The sequence below is a fragment of the Apiospora aurea genome, assembly GCF_038362705.1.
Source record: "Apiospora aurea strain CBS 24483 chromosome Unknown utg000010l_segment0_segment0, whole genome shotgun sequence".
Classification (NCBI taxonomy): Eukaryota; Fungi; Ascomycota; class Sordariomycetes; order Amphisphaeriales; family Apiosporaceae; genus Apiospora; species Apiospora aurea.
Genome location: NW_027117397.1, coordinates 1,753,920 through 1,769,921, shown reverse-complemented (window position 1 = coordinate 1,769,921; position 16,002 = coordinate 1,753,920). Strand labels below are relative to the sequence as shown.

The following is a 16,002-nucleotide window of genomic DNA, read 5'->3' as shown; positions in this document are numbered from 1 at the left end:
TTTCGGCATCTACTTTGATTATTTTCTTCTCGCCTCAGCACGACCACCCCCGAAAGGATGTCTAATTCTAAATATCCATCAAATTCTTGCACTGAGTCCATCATGGAAACTTGGCAGCAATATCTTGCGGAGTCAGTATCCCGGTAATTCCCAAAATGCACTCTCTTAACTATCAAAACAAGCTTACCGTGACACTAGTGCACCGCCACCTGCCTTCCCCCGTCGAGTGAATCTATCTTCAGTGCCTACACCAGATACTTTGGTTCGGCGGAAGATCAAATTTCAGGGCAAAGGTCCCTCCAAAGCCTCAGTGAGAGCTATTGTTCTGACGGCGTGGTCTCTTGTGAACATTCATTACTCCGATGCTGAGGACGTGGTGTTCGGTTTGGCGATGATGAACCACGAACAAGACGAGTATGAGGGCGAAGAAGATGAGCAGTCGATCCCTGCGGCACCATTCCGCTTCTGTTATCAGCCCAACCAGCTCGTGCAGGAGGCTCTTGATTCGTTGGCAACATGCGAGTTTCGTCCCCAATACGGGAAGGCTGTTTCACTCGAAAGCATAGGGCAACTGGGGCAAGATATGCTCAACGCGACCAAGTATGACAACCAGCTGGTCATCGAAGGAGACGCGCCGAGCTCGACCTCGACCCCGTTAGACAGGGTAATGAACGTCGAGGTTAGCCCGACCAGGGCTGGTATAAATGTCCAGGCCTTCTTCGACCTGTCTTCTATCGGTCGCGACGAGATGGAACGGATCCTATGCACGTTCGAGCATATGGTTTTGCAACTCGCTGAACCATCAAGTGCGACCAAACCACTAGGGTCGCTTAGCACTGTTAGCAGCAGTGATCTGTCGCAACTCAAGACGTGGAACCAGGATCTCCCGTCGCCCTCGGGGCAATGCCTCCACGAGCTTGTTGCACGCAGCTGCGAACAGACCCCATCTGCCGAGGCGGTATGTGGAATGGATATGTCGTTCTCGTATCAACAGTTGAGCGACATGTCGGATAAGCTGGCAAAACAGCTCATTGGCGCACATGGGGCCAAGCCGGGCAAGATTATCCCGTTCATGTTCGACAAGGACCCCCTGGTTGTCCCTACACTATTAGCCATATTGAAGACGGGGGCGGCGTTCGTCCCGTTCGATCCAGCGCACCAGCCCGAGGACACAGCTCGGCTACTCCAGGCTTGCGACGCTGATTTTGCTGTTTGCTCCAATAAGTATGAGCACCGGTTCCAGCAACACGACACAGAGGCCCTCGTGATTGATGCGGCCTTCTTTGAAGCTCTCCCCGTCCTCGACGTTGTGCTTGCCCCTGTCGATCCGTTCAGTCCGGCCTACGTGATCTTTACCTCGGGGTCTACGGGTGTCCCGAAGGGAATAATATGCTCGCACTCCGCAGCATGTACCAACATTTTGGCCCATGGCCCCCGGGAATCAAATAGCAACGAAAGTCGTGTCCTCGCTTTTTCCGCTTTCACGTTTGATATATCCATTACTGATATATTCACCACGCTCTCCTTTGGAGGTACCATCTGCGTCCCCTCGGATCACGAAAAGATGAATGACCTGGTTGGGGCGATCCGTCGAATGCGTGTCAACCACATGGTGACGACACCTACGGTTGCTCAGTTCCTGGACCCCGACACAGTTCCCACCCTGCAGCTCTTGGTCACCGGTGGCGAAGCTATGACGGACGAGTTCATTAAGATATGGGCTGATAGGATCAAGCTATGTAATTCCTACGGACCGGCTGAGTGCACGTCTCGGGCAAGTTCTGCAAGGAAGTCTCGCGGCGACAAGGGCTCGAATATCGGAACCAACATGGGATCTGCTCTCTGGGTTACGCAAAGTTCCGACCCTAACGTATTGTTGCCAATTGGTGCTGTTGGTGAACTAGTCGTCGAAGGCAACATTCTCGCAGATGGATATCTGAAGAACCCAGCCAAGACGGAAGAAACGTTCATTGCAGCGCCGCAGTGGCTCAAGGATGCATTTCCCGAGCGGGCCCATGGTACCCTCTACAGAACGGGAGATCTTGTGCAGCAAAAGGCCGATGGCTCGCTTATCTTTATTGGACGTCGTGATACTCAGGTAAGAGCAAATACCATCAGATTCAGTCATGGTACTAATACTTTGGCAGATCAAGATTCATGGTGTTCGACTTGAGGCTGGACATATTGAGGCAAAGATCAAGCAGGAACTCCCGAGTGATGCCAATGTTGTCGTTGAAAAGATCCTCATTGGTGACGATGAGCGGCCTAAGCAGATGCTCGCAGCTTTCATCACGCTTCCCAGTTTTACTCCAGCCCAGGAAACCTCTGGTATCGAGCTTATACCCGCGAACCCGCAGGTCCAGGACTTCGTGTTCCAGCTGCACAAGACGCTGGTTGCCACTCTCCCTTCCTACATGGTGCCAAACTTCATTCTACCGCTCATTTCCATACCCTTGGGGTCGACGGGCAAAACCAACCGGAAAGGCCTTCAAGCTTTCGCTAAGGCCTTACCAATAGACAAGCTCAACCAGTTCACTGGATCCACGTTCCAGAATGATGGCCGGGTTGAAAAGCCCTTCGGGGATGTCGAGATAGCACTGAGCAACATTTGGGCTTCTATCCTTCGCATTTCACAAGACTCTATCCACCGCCAAGATGGCTTCTTCTCACTCGGTGGAGATTCTGTCTCGGCCATGAAACTGGTTGCCGAAGCTGCCAAACACGACTTTCACCTCACCGTCGCAGACATCTTCCAGCACCCTAGCTTGGCCGAGTTAGCACAAGTAATCACGGGCACTGACGCTGCGACAAAAAGTAGCCAACTTGACGATATTGATCCTTTCGAGCTCATCGGAGGACCCAGCACATTTCGCTCCATCCGCGATCAACTCAAAAAGGCGTATCGGATCCCTGTTGGTAGAGTGGAAGATGTATACCCCACAACTGCTACTGTCGAAGGCATGATGGCGGAGAATATCAATTCTCCGGAGGCGTATTTGCTGCAGGAGGTTTTGAGACTTCCCCACGGCGTCGATGTTCCCGCATTGGAGGCTGCCATTGAAGCGGTGGCCGAGGCGTACCCGATTATGCGCACGAGAATTGTCCATATCAAAGGCGTGGGGACTTGTCAGGTTGTCATGATCGATGACGAGGTTCCCGAAATCACTCAGGACGATGACCTGGTCTCTTTCCTTGCTCGAGATAAGAGCAATCATATGAGTTACGGCAATCCTCTGAACCGCTTCGCCATCATTCAGGAACCTAGTGGAAGCAAATACTTGGTATGGACGGTCCACCATGCCATCACCGATGGTCACATGAACCAAGAGGCACTCCGTCGAATTGAGATGGCTTACAATGAAGACCCTCTTCCGGAGACGTTACAATACAACCAGTTCATCAAGTATCTCATGGACAAGGATACCCAAGATGCGAACAGCTTCTGGGCATCACAGTTTGCCGGTTTCAAATCCTCTTCATTTCCCCAGTTTGACGATTCGTATGAGCCAACTGTCACAAGTTATATCACTCGCGTTCTCAGCTTGCCTCGCACTACCTCCAAGCACACTACATCCATTATTATACGAGCAGCATGGGCGCTTGTGCTCTCTCATTTCGGCAACACAAGCGACGTTCTCATGGGCTCGACGCAGTCTGGTCGCGACATGGGACTTCCTGGCGTACACGAGTGCCTTGGTCCATGTCTTGGTACCGTGCCAGTTCGGATCACAATGGACAAAGATGAGAACGTGTCCTCCTTCTTGTCTAGAGTTCAGAAGCAGTACCTCGACATGATCCCTTATCAGCTGACAGGCTTGCAACATATCCGCAAAGCTAGCGATGAGGCTGCTGAGGCAATCGGCTTCCACAACATCCTTGTTGTGCAGCCTGCAGTAGAAAGCAACTCGACCCTCTTTGAGCCTGACGAATCGCGCAACACTGGGGACTTGCTGAACTTCGGCCTGCTACTAGAATGCATCCTTGGTCAGGGCGAGGTCCAAGTCCGCGCTGGGTTTGATAAGAACCTCTTGAGTTCTACCAATACTACCATCTTGGTCCAGACACTCGAGCATGTCCTGAAGCTTCTAATAAAAGACGACAACGCTACCTGCCGACTCTCAGATCTGGACATCAATATACCTCTCGATTACTTTGTGCCTGAAGGCTTTAATCCCGAAGTCGAACCTATAGAGCAGTGTATGCACTGGATGATTGAAGACCAAGCTCGGAGGCAACCAGAAGCTCTCATGATTGACTCATGGGATGCGCAGCTGACATATGGCCAAGCGAATGAGTATTCGGATCGCCTCGCTGGTGTTCTTGTCGGCCTCGGAATAGGCCCCGAGAAGATAGTCCCATTTGCGTTCGAGAAGAGCGCTTGGGCTACGATTGCTATCCATGCTATTCTTAAAGCCGGCGGCTGCTGCGTCGCGCTAGACATGGCACACCCACGAGCACGGCACGAGAAGATTATCGCCGACACTGAAGCACAGGTCATTGTTACATCCAGCAAGCATGCTGCCAAAATCGACTTAGTCCCTCATGTTGTCGCGGTCGACCAGCTTATGCTGGATTCTCTATCGCCTCGACCAGACAGTACTCGAGTTGAGGTGTTACCCTCCAACGCAGCCTGGATAGTCTATTCCTCCGGTTCAACGGGCACGCCGAAAGGATCGATATTGGAGCATCGCTCGCTATGCACTACCTCCCGGACGAACTCGAATATTCTCAGTGTTGGTCCCTCTACACGTGCAATCCAGTTCGCGAGTTTCAGCTTCGATGTCGCCATTGAAGAGAACACCATTATACCCATGTACGGCGGATGCGTTTGTATCCCATCAGACGAAGAGCGCCTCAACGACCTGCCAGGTGCTATGCGACGAATGAAGGTCAATTGGGCAGATTTGACACCGACTGTTGGCCGCATGCTCAATCCTGAGAACGTTCCCTGCCTTCGTACCCTGGTTCTTGGCGGCGAAAGCCTCACCAAAGACATCATCGAGACGTGGGGTGGGAAGATCGACTTGTTCAATACGTACGGACCTAGCGAGTGCTCAATCCAATGCACGTCCAGCAATCCACTCCAGAAGGAGGCTACCGGTGCCAACATCGGATGGCCAGCAAACTGCAAGCTCTGGGTGGTGGACCCCGATGAGCCCAACAAGCTTCTTCCGTTCGGCGAAGTCGGCGAGCTGCTTATCGAAGGCCCAATCGTGGGACGAGGGTACTTGAAAGAGCCTCTCAAGACGGAGGCCGCTTTCATCAGCGGTCTTTCGTGGGCTTCCCAAGCGTCGCCTCCTGAACCACGACGTTTCTACCGGACCGGTGACATCGCCAAGTTCAACCCAGACGGTAGCCTTGACTGCCTAGGACGTCGCGACAATCAGGTGAAGCTCAATGGCCAACGCATAGAGTTGGGGGAGATTGAGTACAACATCACCAAGCAGCTTGCTGTTCCAGAATCCGCTCAAGTCGCCGTCGAGGTCTTCTCTCCCGGAGGATCTGCCAATCGCAAGTTATTGGTGGCCTTCATTCAATTCCACGACGTTAAAGCCAGTGACCTTGCCATCATGGCGATGTCTGATGTTCTCCGTCGCGATCTGGAGAGTGTCAAGGCTAGGATCTCCCAAAAGATGCCCGAGTACATGGTTCCTGCTTTATGGGTTCCTGTTTTCAGTCTGCCGATCAACACCTCGAGCAAGATTGATAGGAAGAAATTACGGGAAGAAGCCGCTGCTTTCGATCGTGCGCAGCTCAATTTGTACTCTTTGGCCAATACCGCCACTGACACAACCGTGGCTGCATTTTCGTCAGATGTTGAGGCCACTCTTGCTGATCTGTGGGCTGTTGTGCTCCACATCGATGTCGCCAAAGATCCTATTAGCCCGACTGATAGCTTCCTTGAACTGGGAGGTGACTCCATCACGGCGATGCAACTTGCTGGTAAGGCTCGAGTCGCTGGTCTTGCGCTATCTGTGCCTAGTATCATGAAGGCTTCAAAGCTGGCCGACATGGCCTTGGCTGCCAAACGTATTCCTGGCACCGATCTGGGTGTTTCAAAGAGTGTCCCTCAACCCCTCACCGGCACCAGTCCTCCGTCGGAGTCGGACTCAGAGCCAGAGGATGCAAGCCCCGTATATTTACCAAATATAGCCGTGCCGAGGAAGCCAACCATTCACCATTCCACTGTCCCTTCCTCGCAGCCCATGACGGCGTCATCAATTCTGCCGTTAGATGAGGCCTGGGATAACGCAGTGTACCGCCCCTTCCAGATGTTGAGCGGCAAGCTCTCCAGAGATCACATCTTGAAGGCACTAGCTGAAAATTATGGCTGGGATCCCCTGAGTGTTTTGGATGCATACCCCACTACTGCATTGCAAGAGGGTCTCATCTCCCTGACTGCATCTGACGGAAACTCTTACGTTCTGAGAGACGTGTACGAGCTACGAGAAGATACCGATTTGGAAGCTTTCAAAACTGCATGGGAGGCTATTTCCGCCGAGTATGACATACTGCGCACCAGAATCGTCTTCTTGGACGGTATGGGTTCATGTCAAGTCGTACGCGATGAACCCATTCAATGGAAAACATCGGCCGACTTGGAGGCCTACCTGGAGAACGACAGATCTGAGCCTATGGGCTACGGAACTGCCCTCGCCCGATACGCCATTGTTCAAGACGGGTCTACCAGAAACTTTGTCTGGACTGTACATCACGCTCTCTACGATGGGTACTCCATGGAGTTAACCCAATCAGCTGTCGATCAGGTTTATGCTGGCACTACAATGTCTCCTACACGCCCTTTCCGAGAATTCATCCGGTACTTGCAGCAAGTCGATGCCGAATCTACGGATGCGTTTTGGCAGAATCAGCTCAAGGAACTGGAGGCGGCTCCTTTCCCCGCAGTGCCGGCAGGCCATCGATCGCAGGCTGATACCACGGTCACCCATTCCATGCCATTCTCGTTCGACAGAAGGGCTGGTTTCACCATGACAAGTCTTTTGAAGGCAGCTTGGAGTATTGCAGTCTCCAGAATGTCGGACTCGAAGGATGTCGTTTTCGGTCTCACTCAATCCGGCCGAGAGCTGGATCTCGAAGGCATTGAAATGATGAATGGCCCCACGATCAACACCGTTCCCGTTCGCATTACAGCAGACCCTGAGCTCACGGTGCAGAGCTTCATCTCTAAAATCCAGAATCAGAGCGCCGACATGGTCATGTTCTCTCACGTCGGTCTGCAAGGAATCAAACGGATCAGTGAAGCAACTAGAGATGCGTGTGAATTCCAAAATCTCATCGTCATCCAACCAGGAGAGATGGGCGAGCAGCCATCGTCGCTCTTCCGAAACCATAAGACCGCAACCACTGCCGACTACCTCAGTGGATTCGCGTTGGTGGTCGAATGTGCGATTGGGGACGGCGAAATATCATTTTCGGCTCACCATGATTCTGTCGCCATATCTTCCGCTCAAATCGAAAGACTCCTCCAGCAACTGGAGCACTTACTATATCAACTCCAGGACCGTCGCAACGGCAAGCTGGGAGACATGGAGATGTTCTGTTCAGCAGACCGACAGGACCTCAGTGCTTGGAACGGCAACTACCCCAAGACTATCCATCGGACTATGCACGATATCATCGTGAAGCAGGCCGCGGCTACTCCGGACGCCCCTGCCATTACTTCCAGAGACGTGGAACTATCCTACAAGGAACTCGACGATCTTACTAACCATCTAGCTCACGATATACAATCACTTGGTATCGGACCTGAAGATGTTGTGCCCATTTGCATCGAGAAGTCACCCGAGGCTGTGCTCTCCATGATTGCCATCCTCAGGAGTGGCGGGGCTTTTGTTCCCCTGGATCCGCAGAACCCAGTTGACCGACTACTGGATTTGATTGACCAGGTCGAGGCCAAGGTCGTTATTTTCTCTGAGCAGACCAAGCACTTGGTTCCCGCTCTCGCTCCGGCGGATAGGATTACATCAGTCGTCCTCCCCACAACGACCACTGCTTGGGGTCCTCTTAAGTTGGATCCAGTTGTTTCGAAAGCTACACCGTCGAATCTTGCTTATGCTCTGTTCACGTCGGGCTCAACCGGACGCCCTAAGGCCGTCGCAGTCCATCACCTCTCGGTCGCATCATCGACATATGGCCATGGCATAGCTATGGGATTCGCAGATCATCCAAAGAGGACGCTTCAGTTCGCGTCGTATACTTTCGATGCCTGCATTGCCGAGATCTTCACGGCACTTCACTTTGGAGGCTGCATCTGCATCCCTACAGAGCATGAGCGAATGAACGATCTCGCTCAATTCATCCGAGACTTCAAGTGCGACTGGGCCTTCTTCACGCCTTCCTTCGTTCGTCTCCTGAAGCCTGAGGATATCCCATCCATGACGACGGTCGTTCTTGGTGGTGAGGCGCTCAACCAGGAGTGCATCAACGTCTGGGGCGACAAGGTCCGTTTGATGAACGGATACGGCCCTACCGAGACCTGCGTCTTCACAGTCACCCGCGATATCCCGGGACCGAACGAGCCAGTCGAGCGCCGTCACAAGGCGGAGACGATTGGTCACCCGGTGAGCTCTATAGGCTGGGTGGTAGACCCCAACAACCATGAGCGACTCACCCCGGTCGGCTGTGTCGGCGAACTTCTCGTCCAAGGTCCCAATGTCACCCGCGGCTATCTGAAGAACCCGGAAAAGACGGCCGAAGTGTTTGTGGGTAACCCCAAATGGCTTCGGGCATTTGGCCACACGAAACCCGAGTTGCTCTACAAGACGGGTGATTTGGTTCGGCAAGATGTCATCGATGGCACCTTGACATATCTTGGACGAAAGGATAACCAGACCAAGGTGAACGGACAGCGATTGGAGCTTGGTAAGTAAACTTAACCCGGAAATTCGAGATCTGATCTAACAATACTGTAGGTGAAATTGAGACGCAGCTCAAACTCAAAGGCGCCAAAGTCGAGTCGGCCATCGTCTTGGCCGGCAAGACGAAGGTTGATAAGTCCAAGCAGAATTTGGCAGCCTTCATCGAGTTTCAAGATAGCACGGAGTCAACGCCTGGTATGCTGTTGGAAATGGATGATGAACTTCGTAATAGGTTCCAGGACCTCGACAGCGCAATGCGGGCGACCCTTCCTAGATACATGGTTCCCAGTCTCTGGGTACCGGTTTCTAAGATGCCCATTATGGTCGCTAGTGGCAAAACCGATCGCAAGTCCCTCAAATTACTATTTGACGAACTAGATGCGGAGCAGGTCATGATGTACTCACTGGAGGCTGCCGAGTCCCTGGCTGCCCCACGAGAGGCCGCGACCGACATCGAGAAGACAATCCTGGACCTTGTCGCTCGTACCCTTGCGAAGGATCCTGCCGCCGTACATGTCAATGATAGTTTCTTCCGCCTCGGTGGAGACTCAATCACAGCCATTCAGCTTGTCGCCGCCGCACGAAGCTCCGGCATTACGTTGTCGACCGAGGACATCTTCCGCCATAAGACGATTGCTGCTATTGCGGCTAATGTCCAGCAAGACATCCACCCAAGATTAGGTCTTCATCAAAAGGCTGTCGTGCCCTTCTCTCTTGTACCCAAAGCCAAATTGGACTTGTACTTGGAAGCGATCAGCGAGGAGCACAGGTTGGACAGGAAAGCAATTGCTGACCTGCTGCCGTGCACTCCGCTACAAGAGGGCATGCTGTTCTTGACCATCAAAGATCCTGAAGGTATTTCAATCCACATTATCCTATATAGTCACATATTGCTAACTCCTGTGACTAGCATATGTACTCCGAGAGGTGTACCGACTCCCATCCAAGATCGACATCGCCCGCTTTAAAGCCGCGTGGGAGCAGGTTATCCAGGATGTGGAATTGCTCAGAACCCGAATAGTCAGCTTGGGTCAAGATGGATGCTTCCAAGTTGTCATGAGCCAGCAGATCGAATGGCACACATCCACAAAGGTGCAAGACTATATCGATGGAGACAAGCAGCACCACTTCAAGTTCGGCACCCCTCTTGCGAGATTTGCCATCATCGAGACCCAGTACACCGGATGCTATTTCATCTGGTCGATCCACCACTCGCTCTATGATGGATGGGCAAAGACTCTCATCATGAAGAAAGTGGAACAGGCTTACAGGGGCATGGCGCCTCAGCTGAATATCAGTCCCCCCTTCAACCGCTTCATCAAGTACCTGAAAGGTACAGACGCATCGGAGGAAAAGGCCTACTGGGCCGGCCAGTTCTCCGGCCTGGAGGCTCAGTCATACCCTAGATTGCCTTCGGCTTCTTTCGAGCCCATCATTGACCAGACTATCACTGTCAAAATTCCTCTTGCACGCAAGCCGGATTCATCGTTCACCCTCGGGACGATCTTAAAGGTACTCATTCATACCCCGGAGCTTACTTGAGGGAACCATGACTGACCCACATGATTTAGGCTGCTTATGCTATCGTCTTGGGACGGTACACCGGCGCCAACGATGCGCTCTTCGGTGTCATTCAAACTGGTCGCAACGTCCCAATTGAAGGGATTTCCGACATGATTGGACCAACCATCACCACTGTGCCTTTGCGCATCCAGCTTGACAACGAGGTGTCGGTGGCCAAGTTCCTTGACACGGTGCAGAATCAAGCGACCGACATGATCCGCTTCGAGCACACCGGACTTCAGCATATTGCCAAGATGAGCGGTGAATGTCGCGAGGCCTGTGCCTTCCAGAACATCGTGGTCATTCAACCCGACAACCAACTCGGATCCGACTTCCTGGGTGCGCAGAGCATCGACGTTGAGGACAAGGGATTCCTCCGTTTCGGCATGGGTCTCGAGTGCGTCCTCCAGGCGCAGTCGATTGAGATCACCGGAGGTTACGACCAGCGCCTCATCTCCAAGGCCCAGATGAGCCGACTCCTGTTCCAATTGCGAACGGCGGTACAGCAACTATCGGAAGGACCCGACATGCTCGTTCGCGACATTAACATTGTGAGTCCGGAAGACATGGCCGAGATGGCGGATATGAACGAGGAGCTGCCCGAGGATATCCATGACCTCACGCACGATGTCATCCATTGGATGGCTCTGCAATGTTCCGATTCAATGGCTGTCAATGCTTGGGATGTCGACTTCAAGTATTCGGAACTGGATCAGCTCTCCACCAAGCTGGCCCATCATCTCAAGACACTCGGCATTGGTCCGGAAAATGTTGTCCCTCTGTGCTTCGAGAAGTCTGGTTGGGCAGTGGTCTCTGTCCTCGGAATCATGAAGGCTGGCGCTGCCTTTACGTAAGTCACTGTTCCATTTCCTCTCGCACACCTATTACTCTAACACTGATGTGCTTCAGGTTCCTTGACCCCGCTTACCCCAAGGCTCGTCTAAACGAAATCATCCACCAAGTCAAAGCCAAGGTGATCCTTGCTTCTCTCGATCAGGCTCCTCTCTGGAGGGACTCATCTGTGCCAGTTTTGATCATCGATAACGTTTCTATCGAGTCCCTCCCTACCCCCTCGCGTGTTATTCATGTGGAAGCTACACCTCGCAACGTTCTCTATGTCATTTTCACTTCAGGTTCGACTGGCAAGCCCAAGGGCTGTGTTATCGAACACCACTCCTTCCTCACTTGTGCCCGTGCTCAGGCAGCCCGATCGGGGATGACGGCATCGAGCAGAGTCCTACAGGGAGCTTCATACTCATTTGATGTCAGCGTCATGGAGATGCTCACGGCCCTGACAGTAGGTGCTTGTGTCTGTGTCCCCAACGAGCGCATCAAGAAGCGCAGTGTGGTGGATGTCATTAACGATTTCCGCATCACGTGGGCTTTCCTCACCCCTTCCGTCGTCAAGTTCATCAAACCGTCCGACATTCCTCATCTCAAAACCTTGGTTTTAGGTGGGGAGGCTCTCACCACCCAGAATATAAAGACTTGGGCTCAGCATCTGACCCTTATCAATGGTTACGGCCCCTCGGAGTGCACCATTGCTGCGACAGCTAACCGCATCACCAACCCCGACGAGGATCCTGCCAACATTGGTAAAGCACTTGGTGGTATCTGCTGGATTGCAGACCCCGAGGATCATAACAAACTTGCTCCTCTGGGTACGATCGGTGAGCTACTTATTGAAGGCAGCATCGTTGCCCGCGGCTACCTCGATAACCCAGAAAAGTCTGCTGAGGTCTTCGTCAAGAACCCTACTTGGGCGAAAACAATTGATGGCAAGGAGAGAAGACTCTACAAGACCGGTGATCTCGCCTACTTCAATGTCGACGGTTACATCATGTTCTGCGGTCGCAAGGACACCCAGGTCAAGGTTCGCGGTCAAAGAATGGAACTGGGAGAGATCGAGACTCACCTCACTCTCAACAAGAGCATCCAACATGCCATGGTCATGTACCCCAAGGCCGGACCCTGCCGCCGACAACTTGTCGGTATCGTCTCCATCGCCAAGCTGGGAGCCACGACCAACTCCAATGCTATGGTGGAAATGATTGACTCCCACCAGTCTGCCAGCACTGCTGATGAGCTAGCATTGATCAGCGGAAACCTCGCCACTCTGGTGCCTAGCTATATGATTCCCCAGGTGTGGATCGTCATCCGCAGCTTCCCACTTCTCCCCAGTGGCAAGCTGAACCGAAAACGCGTGGAGCAGTGGCTCGTTTCTATGGATAACGACACCCATCAACGCATAGGTGCCCTTGCCAACGGCCTCCGAGTCCAAGGCCCGACCACGTTTGCCGAGCAAAAGATCCACAAGGTTTGGGCCGATGTGCTCAAGCTGCCGGCAGAGGAAATTGGTGTTGGGCAGGAGTTTACTTCTCTTGGGGGCGACTCCATACTGGCCATGGTGGTTGTCAGTAAGTTACGTGCTGAAGGGTTCCAAGTCACCATGACGGATGTCGCTAGCGCCCGTACAATCTCCCAACTCGCCTCTCGTATTGCTCGCGATGACACCACTGCCATGAAGCTCGTCAGCGCTGTGGAAGATCCCATCGAGGAGCTGTTCGACCTCTCGCCTGTTCAGCAGTACTATGCCAACCACGCTCTGAATAACGACTACCTATCTATCGAGACGAACAAGAGATTCAACCACACGTTCTGCTTGGCGGTCAAGAAGCCACTAAACGCGGCCCTGGCCCAAGAGGCTCTACAGGCTCTGATCAACCGCCACTCGATGCTTCGCGTTCGCTTCCAGAAGGACACTACCGCACCTTGTGGTTGGAAGCAATACATCTCACCCGACTTTGCAGGCTCCCATCGTTTCCGTTCTTGGGAAAACACCCCATTAGATGAGGTCAAGCCGAGCATTGAGGAAGCGCGTCAAGGCTTGAACATGGAGGATGGTCCAATTATGGCTGCTGACCTCGTGACAGTCAGTGAGGGTCAGCAGTATCTCTTCGTCGTTGCTCAGCACTTAGTTGTTGACTTGGTTTCTTGGAATACTATCCTCAAGGACTTGGAAGAATATCTCGCTACGTCTTCGTTTACTTCTGATGTCCCGTACCCCTTCCAAGCCTGGGTCAAGAAGCAGAAGGAATACACCATTCGAAACTTCTCTCCGGAGAAAGCGCTGCCTGTCCGCATACCCAAGCCTAACTACGCTTACTGGGGAATGGAGAACCGCAACAATATTGCCAAGGACACAGAACATTCCTCCTTTATACTACCTGAACGCGACACGAAGGCGCTATTGACGGCATGCCAGAAGCTATACGGAGCCGAGCCCATGGACATCCTCAGCTCTGCCATGTCGCACGCCTTCAGCTACATCTTCCGCGACCGCTCTACGCCTGCCATCTTCCGCTACAATCACGGCCGCGAGAGCATCGGCGGCGTTGACGTCTCGGGCACGGTCGGCTGGTTCACCACGCTGTCGCCACTGCACATTGCGGTGCACAGCCGCGACGACAGCATTGCCGTCCTCCGCCGCGGCATCGAGACGCGCAAGAAGCTGCCGATGAACGGCCTCGGCTACTTCGCGTCGCGGTACTACCACCCGGGCGGCCGGGCCGCGTTCGCGTGTCAGGACCGGATGGAGGTGTCGATCAACTACCTGGGCGTGTCTGACGGGCAGGCGCGCAACCAGAACAGCGACACGGGCGAGGGCTTCTTCGACATGAGCCAGGCGATCGAGAACGGCCTGGGCGCGGACGGGCAGGAGGTCAAGTGCTTCAGCTTGGTCTCGGTCAGCGCCGAGGTGCGCGAGGGCCGGTTCCACATCCAATGCGTCTGGAACAAGCACATGCGCGCGCAGCCGCAGATCCGCAAGTGGCTCGCGGGGTACTACGAGCAGGCGCTCAAGGACGTGGCGTACCGCGCGGCGAAGACGCTGCAGGCGGCGGAGGCGGCGGAGAAGGTGGGGGAGGGGATTAAGCCGTTGCGGAGGGCGGCGACTTCGCCGGCGGTGTTGGATTTGTGATGGAGTATTGCGTATTCACTTGGTATTAGATGCGATTGGTTTCTGTTGGAATACCCAGCTCAGGGGCAACAACCAGTACGGTTCAGGGGGATCACGTGCGCCGTGCGCACGGACTATCTGTTTTACCGTACAAAGGGGATCGTGAGATCCCCTCTCTATTTAGATAGAGTATGTATTATAGAGGACCTGAAATATATTATATTGTGTATTATTAATTAGTGTACGTACGTATAAAGGCTATTTAATATTAGTTAGTAGTTGTATAAGGTAATTATAGATTAGTAAGAGTAAAGAAACGGTTTTTCGATCGAAGCCTATACTTCGGTAACCGTGTTAAGCAGCTTAAAAAAATCTCGTAACCGGGATTTCGGAGGAAGAACGTAACGGCTTTTACCGTACGAAACCCGGACCCTTTTTTCGCCGACGCTTATACGGTTTAAAGAAAACGGTCCGAAATTATACGGCGATTTATTACGTTATATATTATTTTATACTTTAATAATTATTATACGATTAAATAAAACGATATAATAACCGATAATACTTTTCGTTATTATAAAACGATATTTCGTTTTAAACCCGGACCCCGACCGGTTTATATACGAAAAAATTATATAGATTATAAATACGCACGCCCGGGAATCCCGAGCCGCCGTAAATATCGATTAATAGGACGCGGAGCCGAACCTTTTTAATATTATTAAATTAAAAAAGAATAAAAGTATATATATAATATATTTCGTACGATTCTTTTACGACTATTACGAACTTAAAATATAAGGTATTATACTCGAAAAGTAAATTTTTTCCGATTTTAAAGAGTGAACCGAACCGCATTTTAAACTAATAAACCGAGAGTACGCAAAGAAATATTTTCTATATATCGAAACTTACGGGGTAATAACCCTAGCGAGTAGAATAATAACCGAACAGTTCGTACGCTTTATAAATTAATACTATACGGAAGAAACATTTTTATAATAATTAACGATATTTTTAATACCGGAGGCACGATAAACGTTAACCGTATAAAGCCCTAGGGAATATTTAACCGTATTAATTAAAAACGAGTTAATAAACCGTACGAAATAATAAATAAGCGCCCCTCGATTTATACCGGTAACGAACCCCGAACCACCCGGAGTTTACGTTAATTAATTTATATATACTTACCCGGCCTTTAACCGTAACGTTATACCCGACTTATTTATACGAGCCCCGATACTCCCGTACGAAATAATATATAATATTTCACCGATATACCTAATATAATCCACGGTCTAATTAAATACACGGTCTAATTAAACACTTTCTAAGGCCTCGTATAACGAAATATAAATTAATTCCATTATAACGTATTTAATATATTAAAATTAACCGGAATCCTCCTCTTTAAATATTTTTATATTATTTTAATAGGTACGCGTATTATACCCGGGCTCTCCGTAAATTTTATAGCGTCGCGGGCGCGTTTTAAGTTTTCTTATATAACTATTATTTCGGCGCGATTTATCCTATAATTATTTATTAACGTCCTTTTAAAACTATAGGTTTTTTCTAGTTTATATACGAAGTGATTTT

At 51.5% G+C, this 16,002-nt stretch overlaps 1 protein-coding gene across 1 annotated transcript; it reads left to right on the top strand.

The window, feature by feature from the left end:
- Nucleotides 1-102: 102 nt before the first annotated feature.
- On the top strand, nucleotides 103-14,421 carry PG986_014581 (Nonribosomal peptide synthetase; the record flags this gene model as incomplete). Its single annotated transcript, XM_066850803.1, has 7 exons — nucleotides 103-131; nucleotides 199-2,098; nucleotides 2,148-8,883; nucleotides 8,934-9,734; nucleotides 9,790-10,391; nucleotides 10,451-11,292; nucleotides 11,352-14,421. The coding sequence occupies 7 exons, from the start codon at nucleotides 103-105 to the stop codon at nucleotides 14,419-14,421; spliced, it is 13,980 nt and encodes a 4,659-aa protein (XP_066693041.1).
- Between the last annotated feature and the right edge of the window lie 1,581 nt (nucleotides 14,422-16,002).